Here is a 13,465-nt window from a genome sequence, read left to right as displayed (position 1 = left end):
CCTGAAAGTGCACTCCATGCATGTGGAATACTATACATGCAGGCAAAACACCCATACACATTAAAAACACAAATAAATAAATCTTTAAGAGAAAAAATAGATAAGAAACAAACAAAATCAAAACCAAAACCAGGGTTTTGAGAGAAGGCTCATCAGTTAAGAGCACTTGCTGCCCTTCCAGAGGACCTGAGTTTGGTTTCCATCACTCATATCAGGTGGCTCTCAACTACCTCTAACTCGGCTCCGGGGAAAGTGATACCTTTTCCTGGCCTCCATGGACACCCATATACATGTGACATGCACTTACACAAACACACACAAATACATCAATGAAAATAAAATACTTAATTTTTTTAATTTGAATTTAATTTTATGTGATGGGTGTCTGCCTGTGCTTATGTCTGTGGAGCACGCGCATGCCTGATGCCTAGCATTGGATTCCCCAAAACTGGAGTTAGAGATGGCTGTGAGCCACCATATGAGTGTTGAGAATTGAACCTGGGTCTTCTGCAAGAGAAATCAGTGCTCTTAGCTACCGTGCCATATTTCCAGTCCCTAAAAAGCACTTAGGAGGCAGAGGCAGGTGGATCTCTGTGAGTTTGAGGCCAGCCTGATCTACATAGTGAGTTCTAGGCCAGCCTGATCTACATGGTGAGTTCTAGGACAGCCAGAGCTGTTATACAGAGAATCCTGTCTTGAAAAACCAAAAAGAAAAGAAAAAAAAGAAAGAAAGAAAGAAAAAGAAAAAACAAACCCCTTTCAAACAAGGGCCAGGATGTAGTTCACTGGAAGTGTGCTTACCTCTCTTGTACATGGCCCTGAACCCCCAATATCATGAAATAAATACATAAATAAATAAGAAAGCCAGGTATTGTGACCCACACATGTCATCTCAGCACTTGGGAAGTAGAGGCATGAGGGTTAGGAACGCATGGGTGGCATCATCCCCAAAGTGAGTTACAGACCAGGCTAAATTATACCAGGTCCTGCTGTGGAATAATCCCTCTGTACACTGTGAATATGTATTACTCTCATTGGCTAATAAAAAAACTGACCGGCCTATACCAAGGCAGAATAAAGCTAGGCAGGAAAGGCAAACTGAGAATGCTGCGGGGAAGAAGGGTGGGATCAGAGAGGCTCGAGCCAGCCACCCAGGAAGCAAGACATGTAGAGGTAAAGCCATGAGCCACGTGGCAATATATAGATTAATAGGAAAGGGTTAATTGAAATGGAAGAGCTAGTTAATAATAAAACTGAGCTATTGGCCGAGCATTTGTAATTAATACAAGCCTCTGTGTGTTTATTTGACACCAGGTGGTCAGGACAGGAAAACTCTGCCTACAAGGTCCTGCCTAAAAATCAATCATAGCTGGGTGGTGGTGACACACGCCTTTAATCCCAGGACTCGGGAGGCAGAGGCTGGAGGACCTGAGTTTGAGGCTAGCCTGGTCTAGAAGATGAGGTCCAGGAATAATCCCTCTGTACACTGTCAGGGCTACACAGAGAAAAAATAAATAAATAAATGAAAGTAGTATTGTATGTCAAATATCTCTGTTCTTCATTTTTTCTCATACTCTTAAATGTTTTAGATTTAATTCAATAAGTATGTGCTGGGACCTTGCTATATGGTAAGTTTTGTGTAGGAATACTGCTGGCCTTCAGTCTTCAGGAGAAAGTGAGAGCCTGGGGCATGCTATTGAGGGTAAGCACAAGGCATTGCCCAGGCACAGGGAACACTTAATCTTAGTGGATGAGGGAGGGAAGGGGAATGCCTGGCATGTGATCCTCATGGTGTGTGTGTGTGTGTGTATGCGTGTGTGTGTGTGTGTGTGTGTGTGTGTGTATGCGTGTGTGTGTGTGTGTGTGTGTGTGTGTGTGTGTGTGTGTGGTGTGTGGTGTGATGTGGTATGTGTGTGTATATGTGGTGTGTGTGTGTGTGTATGTGTGATGTGTATGCGTGTGTGTGCATGTGTGGTGTGTGTGTGTGCGTGTGCATGTGTGGTGTGTGTGTGTGTGTGTGTTGTGTGATGTGATGTGGTATGTGTGTGTATATGTGGTGTGTGTGTGTGTGTGTATGTGTGGTGTGTATGCGTGTGTGTGCATGTGTGGTGTGTGTGTGTGTGTGTGTGTGTGTGTGTGTGTGTGCATGCGCACACCAGTACAAGTGTCTGTACAAAGACCAAAAGTCAGCCTCAGGGATTGTTCCACAGGAGCCATTCATTTGTTTTTTGAGACAGGGCCTTTCATAGGAACCTGGGGCTTACCAATCAGGCTAGAGGGCCAGTGAGCCCCAGGGATTCTCCTGTCTCTGCCTCTGCAGTATTGGAACTACAGGCCAGCCACCTTGCCTGAATTCTTATGAGGGTGTTGGGATGGAATTTAGAGTCTCAAGCTTGCAACGCTAGTTCTTTATCCACTGAGCACTTTGCCCAGCCCACCTCTTGTTTTTCTACCAGGAATAAGGAGATTGCTTGTAAGGCCTCCCTAAAGGATGCTGGAAGTCCCATCTGGACTGGGAGCCGTGAGTGGGGAGAGGAATGTAGAGAATTCATAGTCTACAGAGCATGGGCAGCTGGTGGGTCGAGCTTAGGGCTGGGTCCTCGGAGAGGAGAATGTGTCCCGAACAGCAGACTTGGGGAAAAATTCAGGTGCTGTAGGGAGGGACCTGAGGGATCCCTCAGAGAGGAAGGTAGCATTGGGGGCACACTGCCACCCTTGCTCATTGTACACAGCATCCAGAGAGACCAAAGAGGCCCTAGCTAGTCCTCATCATAGCTCTGCTGCTCAGGCTCACATCCTCATCTGGGCTGTGTGCTCAACTGGGGCCCCTGGAGCCAGTCCCAATCTGTTTCCTTCTATTCTTTGACAGGAAGCTCCTGGAGAGCCAGCCCCCGCCCGCCCCCCATTCCCTCCCAGCGCTCCCTCTCTCTTCTCCATTATGGACAGAGAATACACTGAGACGCCCGCCGGCCTCACGCCCAGCTGATATGGGGGCCAACGGAGCCATGCGGCTCGGTTCAGCAATCCTCGGTTTACTGCTGCTCCAAGGTAAGAGGCACTTGCTACTTTTGTCCAGCACTCCACCCCCCCCCTCATGTTCCCATCCAGGGCTCTGCCTGAAACAGGGAAATTCCAGAACCTTTCCATGAAGCGGATCAGCTGGCCTGGAGGATGGGAAATACCGCCCTGGTAAAACAGATACTGTTAGCTCAGTTATGATGTTTTCTAGGGTCCCCCATAGAGTTTGGCTCCTGAAAGGTGGGAAGTGGCTGGCTCGATGCGTGGCAGAACCTGGAAAATTCCTTCTAAGGGGTACACAGGCAGAAGAAGCCTGTGGCTGTCCTTCCAATAAATAGTCTTGACTGATCCGGTCACCACAGTCACTCTCTGGAAGGCCCTAGCACAAAACGGTCTGCTCCTTGGACTTCACAGGTGACCTTCTCTTCTATCTTTCCTGTGAAGAATTACAACCTGTGAATCTGAAATGCTGACTTCAATCTCAAATCACAGCAAGAGGGCTTCTGGTTAGACACAAAGAACTATTTACCAAGGAGGGTACATACAACTCCGGGACTGGATGAGATGGCCTCCTCCGGCAAGGTGCCTGAAATAAAACCTCTCAGACACGGCTGGTGGTCATGAGTGGGGCCTTTCAGCAGGATCCTCTAATTAGGGAGCCATTGCTGGGAACCATGAGAAGTCCAGGACACTGACTCACAGGGCAGCATTTCCCTTTGTCACGCCCCCAAGCCCAGTCCTTTGTGGTAGACTTACGAGGCTATGCTCCACGCAGTGGAAAGAGGGCCAGCTGCTTAGGTGAAAGGGTCTGTGTTCCAGAAAACGCTGCCTGCTGCCAAAGTGAGACGTTTCTTTAGAAGCCCACGGGCTGGGGTCAACGCTGACACCCCTCTCTGCCCACCAACTCCCACAGGACAGAGCCAGAGGTTAATCCTGGGGACCTCTGAGGAATCCCATAAGCCTGGACTCTCTCTAGCCAGGCCACCCTAACTTGCCCAAGCTCTCCATCCAGGAGCTCACAGCACTTGTCTGCCTCATTTTGGCCACAGAGGAACTGTTTGGAGCAGACTCATGCCGACAGTGGGGATGGACTATGGAAAGAGTCAGCCAGTCTTTAGATTTGGAGAAATCACGAGAATGGGGCAAATTTTAAAATGTGAAGTGCTGACTGGGCAAGGGCTGTCAGGAGCTATGTGTTTCATGTGTATTTTCTCTCCCACCCCAGCAATTTAGGAGGCTCGCTCTGTGTGTGTGTGTGTGTGTGTGTGTGTGTGTGTGTGTGTGTGTGTGTGTGTGTGGTGTGATGCTGAGGAGCCAATTAATTTAGCGCTTACACAGAATTATACCTCTAGCCTCTCACACTTCAGAGAATTCAGATCCAACTCAGACAGTGAGTGAAGGCAGAACTTCAAACCCCCCCCACCCCACTCTTTTTTCCTTTGTGGTGCTGGGGATTGATCCTAGGGTCTCACACAGGCTAGGTTAAGTGCTCTGCCACTGAGCCACATCCCCAGGCCCTGCAAGCCCGTGGTTTTCAACACTCTTGACTCTGCTGCTCAGGAAAACAGGGGCGTGGGCGAGGTCAGACTGGAAGGAAATGAAGCAGGTAGGGATTAGGAAGTGGAGGTCAGGAAAATTAGAGATTCTTGTGACCATGACTCTTCGGATGTCTGGTGTCCCCTGGTCAGAGGCACTGGCCTTACAGGAACACACATTCCTCAAGTCCCTCCTCTGCTCACAGAAGTCTTTTTTTTTTTTTAATATTTATTATTTATGATGTATACAATGTTCTGCCTGCATGACAGAAGAGGGCACTAGATCTCATTACAGATGGTTGTGAGCCACCATGTGGTTGCTGGGAATTGAACTCAAGACCTCTGGAAGAGCAGCGAGTGCTCTTAACCTCTGAGCCATCTCTCCAGCCCCCACAGAAGTCTTTATAGGTGACAAGTTGGGAGGAGCGGGGTAGGAGGCAGAGAGTTTGGACCTTTAAGGCTTGATGCCTGGGCCTTGGGAACGCCTCAAAAACGTGTAGATCATTTCCCAGATAGGTTCAGAAAAACAGGTGCACTCTGACTTCCACTCCTGAGAGGATCCATATGATGTGCGTGAACTGGAAGCAATTGTGTTCAGAGACTTTGGATGGAAAGGGCTCGCCCAGGCTCATCCCTTGCTAGAAAGGATTCCCTCTAGCCTGGGGTTCCTGTAATATTTACTTCCTTCTGGAACCACTACCCACAAAGGAACAGGGATGTAGGAGATCTTGACCTGGAAGAACACATCTCGGGGCTGGGTAAGCTTTGGCTTGGAAGCAATTCCACACTATCCAAGCGATAGCTCCCTGGAGGAAGGTAGTAGCTTAAGGAAAGCAAACAGACCAGCAGGCTGCCATAGCCTGGGGGGGGGGGGGGGGGCCTGGAATCCAGCTGCTTCAGTCTAGCCGGGCCTGGGCCTGATCCTTCCCTCATGATGAGAAGCCAAGAAACAGTGGGGCCGGACCAGCAGCGTCAGTCCCAGCCTGTGTGGAGGGAGCGGCTCCGATGGGCGGTTCCATTTCCCAGTGTTGTTTTCCTTTTTCACATTGTTGAGAGTTTTCAAACATGATTTCATTGTGGAAAGTGAGCAAACACAACCTGACCTTCCAGTCCCGTCCCCGTCCCCCCCCCCCCCCACAAAGCATACACATATCCACTCAGAGGCCCACAGACACACACGTGTACAAACAGAATAGCTAACAAGGGCTCCAACTCTGGCTGCTGGTAACCACCTCCGCCCTGTGTTTGGCCCAGAACCACCGTTTCTTAACGTGCCTCAGAGAATGAACTGGCCCCTCTTGTTAACGCTTCCTCTCCTCCTGGATATACCTCAGAACTTGTTTCCGGTACAGGCCTCTACCTCCGGTGGGGGAGGAGAAAGGGGGAGAGAGAGAGAGACCCCACCCCATTTCATTCACCTTCCCCTCCCCTCCCCTTGGAGTCAAAATGACAGTCTTCACCGGGGAAACCAAGGGGCCCGGAGTGGCATAGCCCGGAGACCTAGGGTTCTGGGTGTTGGTCCAGACAGGTTGTTAGTTTAAATAACTATCCCCTAGCCTTGTGTCAGGTTGGTGGGATGCCTAGAGAGGATCGAGACACAGTAAAAGACTCTAGGACTCTGAACCATGGGTGATGACGAGTGATGTGGCCATGATGGTGACAAGCCATTTTTGTTTAATCCCCTGCCAAGTGTGCTTGCCTTCCAGCAGGGGGGGTCTTAGACAGCCAAAAGACCAAGGTTCCCTCGTGAGCTCCGCTTGGCAGAGTTACCAAGGTTGTCTATATATTTGGTCTGATTTTTCCAGACAGGGTTTCTCTATGTAGCCCTGGCTGTCCTGGAACTCACTATGTAGACCAGGCTGGCCTTGAACTCACAGAGATCTGCCTGCCTCTGCCTCCCGGGTGCTGGGAACAAAGGTGTGGTCACCATGCCCAGTCACAGTCTATGCATTTTTGCTTTCTCTCACAGGCTACAGCTCTCAGCCTACGACAACTCAGACCTCTCAGGGTAAGATTTGTGGGGCCGAATCTAGCGTTTGTGCCTAAGAGCTTAGAAAGGTATTAGAGAGGGAAGCTCTGGTCTCTGTTTTTCTTTTCTTTTTGTTTTTGTTTTTTAAGACAGGGTTTCTTGTGTAGCCCTGGTTGTCCTGGATCTTTCTCTCTGTAGACCAGGCTGGGTCGAACTCAGAGACCCACCCTGCCCCAACAGGGCTGGGACGAAAGGCGTGCACCACCAACCACGTGGCCCAGTCTCTTTTTCACTGAACACAAGTGATGAGATCTTGGGCCACAGGTCTCTGGGGCTCAAGTGGCCTCGTCTAACGTGGCTTGAAGAGGGCAGAGATGACTAGTCAGAGGTGGAAGAGGGGAGAAAAAGACGACAAAACGAAAACATAGCTTCAGAGAAGAGAAGGGCACAGAACCGTTGGGGGACAGAGGTAACAGACCCTCAAATGATGTGTTTCAGGGCTCTTCAGGAGTCCGAGCCCCCAGCCAGTTTCTCTCAGCTCAGGTGAGTGAATGAGTGTAGCTGCTGAGAAACCCACCTCTACCCTCCCATGCCGCCCCCAGCCATTCGGACGTACTTGGGGCTTGGGGGTTCTCAGATGGGCAAAGGGGTACGACATCACCAGACCCACCCCACCTGCTTCCTCTCTCCTTCTGCTTCTGTTCTTGCAGGAGACAAATCTTCCTCAGGGCCCGGCAGCTCAAGGCTTCTCTTCAGCACCACTACCCCAGGTACTCAGCTGCTGAGACTTCAATAGTGCCTACAAGGGCCTAGGAGGAACCGGGCAGTGTTAGTCAGCTCTGCAGGAGAATGTAGACTTGTGGCAGGAGGGACAGGCAAACAGGGCCTCACGCTGGTGATCCCAAAGCAGGGCAGCAGGTGTCACGGGACCCACACAAATGTCAACCCACTTCAGACATCAGTTCCGGGGGGGCCCTCCCCACAGGCAGTGGCCTCGAGAACTGACCTGGGAAGGAGTGAGATGAACAGGTGGAGGCTGTGGGGTGGAAGGTGGAAAAGACGTGTTCCAAGCAGAGCAAACTGCGAAGACCAAGGCTCAGAGGTGAGCCAGAGAATGACTCCTTCAGAAACTGAAAGCAGGGATGAGAAGGAGGCCTGAGGCTATAGCTCGGGCACAGGGCTTGCCTAGTATAAGAGAAGTCTTAGATTTAATCAACACACACACAAAAAAAAAAAAAGAAAAGAAAGAGAAAGAAAGGAGGATATTTTGAACTAAGGAACCCCCCCTGTGCATATTCTGGCTGATGCTTTGAGGGGGTTATGTGTGCTTCCCAATCCACAGAAATTCTACAGAAGGCTTCACAAGGCTCCTTGGTATCCAGTCAGCCTGTAACGCCCAGGTCAAGCACCACGGATCATCACTCCCTTTCCTTGCCCGGCTTGATGTCGTTCCAGCCACAGAAGCACACATTGGGACTTAGTGAGTACCCAGAGCAGGCGGGCAGGAGGTGATGGACCCTAGATATGTCTGGATGGGTTCCTTCTTCCCTTAGCCGGGTGGCCTAAGTACTAGGTGGAGGTTCTTGAGTCTAGAAGCTACACCAGTGGTGCCCTGGTTTGGAAAATTATAAGAAACCACTGGAAAGAAGTAGAAACAGGAATCTGGGCCTGCTCATAGTCAAGGTTGAACAATCCTGAATTTGGGCCTGAGAAAAGAATGGACAGGAGAGGGAAAGGGGAAGGGGACTCCCAAATACAGGGTTGGGAAAGGGCTGGATCCTTCTCAGGGTATGCTGGGAGGGATAGGGACCCTCCATCTTGGCCATTTGCTTCCGGTGCAGGCACAGGGACCCCAGACAGCAGCAGCAGCAGCAGCAGCAGCAGCAGCAGCACTATCAACGACACAGGAGAAGGTATGTCCAGTGTGTGTTCCCAGCAGAGAGCCATATCAATGACCCTTTCTTTCCGATCACGTTTTGATCCTTGCACATTTTAGACTCCAGGCTTAGGCAGGAGGCGAGCAGAGATGAGGGAACAGGACAATAAACAGGTCTGGAGTGTGTGACTTTGGTTTCCTCCTTCCACCACGTAGGTCCTAGGGATTGAATTCAGGCCCCAGCCTTGGTGGCAGCACCTTTACCTGTTAGCCAACCCAGTACCACTGTAAGAGGAGCAGAAACCTACGCCCCTTACCTGGCACCCTGGCTCTCTGGGTCGGTGCCTTCTTTCCTCCCGTCTTCAGTGGTTTGCGGAACATGGATGGCTCTGCTTTGCCCACTCTCTCTTCCCTGCTTCTGCAGCATAAATTATCCTTTCTTCTGGGCACCAAGCGGTGGTGGGAAGCATCTCCTGGAGTCCTCTGAAACCAGTAACGTAAACAGTCAGCAGATCTATCCGTGTAGAGAGGAGAGCTCTTCAGCCTCTGTTTTCAGGGGTCTAGTCGGTGGCAGGAAGTCCTTTTCTATGGGCTGTTAGCCTCTTCAGGCTCTTACCTCAGGGGATCAGGAGAGAGGCTGGCTCCCTTTGCCAGTTCCTGCCAGCGCCCTTCACTGATGCACCCACACCCACTCTATTTCAGAAGGGTCTCTGAATGCTACTCCCAGTTCAGGGACCACAAGCCTGCGGACCGGGGAAGAGGTGACCGTCGTGCCCAGCCCCACATCAGAGTCGGTGCTAACAGTGGCAGCCTTTGGTGAGAGACAGCAGGGAAGATGGGGCGTGAGAGGGGGCTCTACCTCAGGACTGACTTAGGCTCTGGATAGGAACGCGAGTTCAAATCTCATCCATTCATCTTGGGATGGACTTGCTGGTGAGCAAGGCCCTCGTGGAAAGAAGTCTTCAATGACCTTCTGGCCAGTTTTTCTTGGATTTAATGGGCGCCATGCTAGGAGTACCAGTTAATAGACTACTCATTTTCCCCTGAGAAGCAGAATTCACTTGAGAAGCACACACACACACACACACACACACACACACACACACACACACACTCTACTATACTATACTTACCAGGGAAGGAAATTCTAGACTCATCCTTATTGCCCCACCTCTTCCTCCCTGCTCCCACCTCTCCCTCCCCACTCCCACCTCTTCCTCCCTGCTCCCACCTCTTCCTCCCTGCTCCCCTCACCCCCGCCCCGCTCCCCATCTCTTCCCTGCTCAGGTGTTATCAGCTTCATTGTCATCCTGGTGGTTGTGGTGATCGTCCTCGTCAGTGTGGTCAGTCTAAGGTTTAAGTGTCGGAAGAACAAGGAGTCTGAAGGTAATCGTCTCGACGTGCTGGGTTCCCTTGACCCCTGTGCGGATGGAGCCGGAGCAAGGGGCTCAGGCTGATGCCAGTTGGGCTGGGGGCAGGAATGGCAAGAAGCAGCACTTGATGAGATGAGACGGGCTCGGGTGGGCTTTGAGGGGAAGGCTGGGCATCTGAGTTAGAGCATCTGACTCTAACCTGTGCCCTTGGGGAAGGCTGGGCATCTGAGTAAGAGTGTCTGACCCTAACCTGTGCCCTTGGGATTTCACAGATCCACAGAAACCAGGGAGTTCAGGGCTATCTGAAAGGTAAGACTTTAGAAGCCTATGAGAGGACTCTTCTATCTAACCTGAAATCCTCCTCCTGCTTCCCCGCCACATACCACACCCATTCACACCACGTGCAGACATATGCCCCACAATCCTGAGGTCTTCCCTGAAGCTGGGCCAGGTTGGCAGGCTCAGGTTAGCAGAGATAAGGAGGTTCTTCACCACCAGGGCTCAGCTTCTGTTGTCTCTTAATGAAAAGTGCAGGAATGCAGATTCTGATGTAAGATACATCCTCTCTAAGCTCAGGAAACTTTTTGAAAACCTACTGTGAAGCCAGGTGTGGTGGCTCACACCTTTAACCCCAGCACTCAGCAGGCAAAGGCAGGCAGATCTCTGAGTTCTTGGCAGGCTGGTCTACAGGGTGAGTTCCAGGACAGCCAGGGCTACTTAAAGAAACCCTGTATTGAGAAAACAAAATAAAAACAAACCTACTATATACCATATACAATGGCATTCAATTCATGATATTGTCTCAAATCTTTACAGTAATTCTTTTTGTTTGTTTGTTTGTTTTCAAGACAGAGTCTCACTATGTAGCTCTAGCTGTCTGGGAACTCACTATGTAGACCAGGCTGTCCTTGAACTCACAGAGATCCACCTGTCTCTACCTTCCAAGTGCTAGGATCAAAGGTGTGTGCCACTATGCCTGGCTTTTATAGCAATTCTTTAAGGGATGTTTGACCTTATTTTATTATTATTTTTTAATCATTTGTTTAATTTTATTTTGTGTTCATTGGTGTGAGGGTGTCAGATCCCCTAGAACTGAAGTTAGAGACAGTTGTGAGCTGCTATGTGTGAGTGCTGGGAATTGAACTCGGGGCCAATGCTCTTAACTGCTGAGCCATCTCTTCAGCCATCAACTTTATTTTATACATTAAAAAGTCATTGGTGCTGGAGAGATGGTTCAGCAGTTAACAGTATGTACTTACCTTCCAAAGGTTCTAATCTGGGTTCCCAGCACCCACATTGGGCAGCACACAGACTCCTGTAACTCTAGCTCCAGGAAATCCAATGCTTCTGTCCTCCAAGGACACCCATACTCCTGGGTACACCCGCCCCCCAACCCCACTCAACACACACATACACATAAGTTTTAAAAATTTTTAAATTTAATCTTTTTTAAAAATTGGGGCTGGAGGGCTGGAGAGATGGCTCAGAGGTTAAGAGCACCGACTGCTCTTCCAGAGGTCCTGAGTTCAATTCCCAGCAACCACATGGTGGCTCACAACCATCTGTAATGAGATCTGGCGCCCTCTTCTGTATACATAATAAATAAATAAATCTTTAAAAAAAAAAAAAATTGGGGCTGGAGATGTAGCTCAGTTGGTAGAGTGCTTGCCTAGGATACACAAAGCCCTGGGTTCTAGTTCAATTATTGCATAATCCAGACCTGGGGGTACACAGCTGTAATCCCAGTACTTTGGGAAGTGGGAGGCAGGAAGATTGGAGATTCAAGGTCATCAGTGACTACAGATGTAGTTTGAGGCCAGCCTGGGCCATATGAGACCAATCTAAAAATCCAACAGACAAATACCACCCAAATAAAACAAACAAACAAAAAACCTGAAGCATAAGACAGGTTGTAACTTTGTCAAGATCAAACAACCAGTAGAGAGTTAAAATTGTCTTGTTTTGAAAAGAGAGTTTCACAGGGCCGGGGGTGGCTTTGAACTCACTGTGTAGCTGAGGATGGCACCGAGCTCCTCATCTTCCTATCTCTTACCTGCCAAGTGCTGGCTTTATAGTTGTATACCACCAACCCAACTTGAAAAAGAACAAAAACACTTTAAATACAAGTCCCCTGGATTTCAGTGTACATTCTCATTTTACCATGATCCGTCCCTAAACCCAGTTCTGAAACGAAGATTGAAGGTACAGTGGCCCCAAGTTCCCTTTACTCCCCATTGCTCTGTCCCCTCCTCTCTGTAAACTGGATCCCTTCCTGTCTCAGCTGCTCCATGGCCAATGGAGAGAAAGACAGCATCACCCTCATCTCCATGAAGAACATCAACATGAATAATAGCAAAGGCCGCACCTCAGCAGAAAAGGTACAGTTTTAAATTTTTCTTCCTTCCCCAGATTCACCCACCTCCACTCCTCCTCTCCCCTCCCACCCCAACCCTATTTTCAGGTTCTGGTTCCTTACCCAGAAAGGCTAACACCATGATCAAAGACCCAGCCTCTCCCCTCTGCTCTCCTACCTTGCCCCTCCCAAGTTCATCATTCCTCATCGTGTATGTTTTTCAGATTCTTTAAAAGTGACCTTGAGTCGCCATGGGTCCAAGTGTGATGCAGCTGCCCACTGACCATGAGGAAGAAGAGATGAGATTGTTGAAGGCAACAGACCACATATAAATTATTTTGTTTCATGTCTGCTCCCAGCTCTAAAGGATAGCGCATTCCTCTAGATCCAGAAGCAGCTTACCCTATGAGAGACTGTGTCCCACGTGGAAGCCACTCTAGACATTTGGTCTGCTCTCCCTCCTCCTCAGAAACTAAGGAATGAGGAGTCAATAGAGCAAGAGCCAAGTAATAAGGTAGACTGGTCCATTCTACTCACATTAAAATTATTTTTCTGGCCTGGAATCCAATTTCTTTTAAGATCTATGTTGCCCTCTACTTCCTTCCTTCCTTCCTTCCTTCCTTCCTTCCTTCCTTCCTCCCCCCTCCCCCACTCTCTCTCTGAGTATGTGCTTGTGTGTATGTATGTATATGCATTGTGTACATGCAGGAACCCACAGAGGTTAGAAGAAGGCATGGATCCCCTGGAACTGGAATGACAGATGGTTGTGAGCTGCCATGTGGGTGCTGGGAATCAAACCAGGGTCTTCTTTGAGAGCAGTAAATGCTCTTAACTGCTGAGCTATCTCCTCTCTCTCTCTCTCTCTCTCTCTCTCTCTCTCTCTCTCTCTCTCTCCTCTCTCTCTCTCTCTCTCTCTCTCTCTCCTCTCTCTCTCTCTCTCTCTCTCTCTCTCTCTCTCTCTCTCTCTCTCTCTCTCTCTCTCTCTCTCTTTCTCTCGACCCCTATATACATTTCTTAGTAGCATTCTAGCAACTTGGTGTCTTCCCTCCTAGGCCAGACATGCCTGCGTGTTTCTACCTCTGTAGGTAGCTCTGAAAACTTGTGTGGTAGGGGGAGTTTTTGTTAGGTTTGATTGATACCTGTCTTTTCATTTACTAATTTAATTATTTTCCTCTGTGTGTGTGTGTGTGTGTGTGTGTGTGTGTGTGTGTGTGTGTGTGTGTATGTGTGGTAGTTAGGGTTAAAACTCAGCATTCTACTGCTAAGATATATGCTCTGAGATATACTTTATATTTTGAGACAGTCTCACTGAGTTGTCCAGGCTAGCCTTGAACTTACTCT

At 49.4% G+C, this 13,465-nt stretch overlaps 1 protein-coding gene across 1 annotated transcript; it reads left to right on the top strand.

Moving 5' to 3' along the window:
- Window positions 1-2,938: 2,938 nt before the first annotated feature.
- Window positions 2,939-12,687, top strand: Ecscr (endothelial cell surface expressed chemotaxis and apoptosis regulator). Its single transcript, XM_052741438.1, is given in 12 exon segments — window positions 2,939-2,962; window positions 2,964-3,048; window positions 6,523-6,561; window positions 7,021-7,065; window positions 7,233-7,292; window positions 7,865-8,002; window positions 8,364-8,435; window positions 9,101-9,214; window positions 9,686-9,784; window positions 10,044-10,080; window positions 12,053-12,149; window positions 12,349-12,687. Coding segments are annotated over 12 exon segments (819 nt in total). The 3' UTR covers window positions 12,358-12,687.
- Window positions 12,688-13,465: the final 778 nt, after the last annotated feature.

This window comes from Peromyscus californicus, unplaced genomic scaffold (assembly GCF_007827085.1).
Source record: "Peromyscus californicus insignis strain IS unplaced genomic scaffold, ASM782708v3 Scaffold_17__1_contigs__length_78620276, whole genome shotgun sequence".
Taxonomy (NCBI): Eukaryota; Metazoa; Chordata; class Mammalia; order Rodentia; family Cricetidae; genus Peromyscus; species Peromyscus californicus.
The sequence above is the reverse complement of the archived record's forward strand: the minus strand, read 5'-3'. Positions and strand labels throughout refer to the sequence as shown.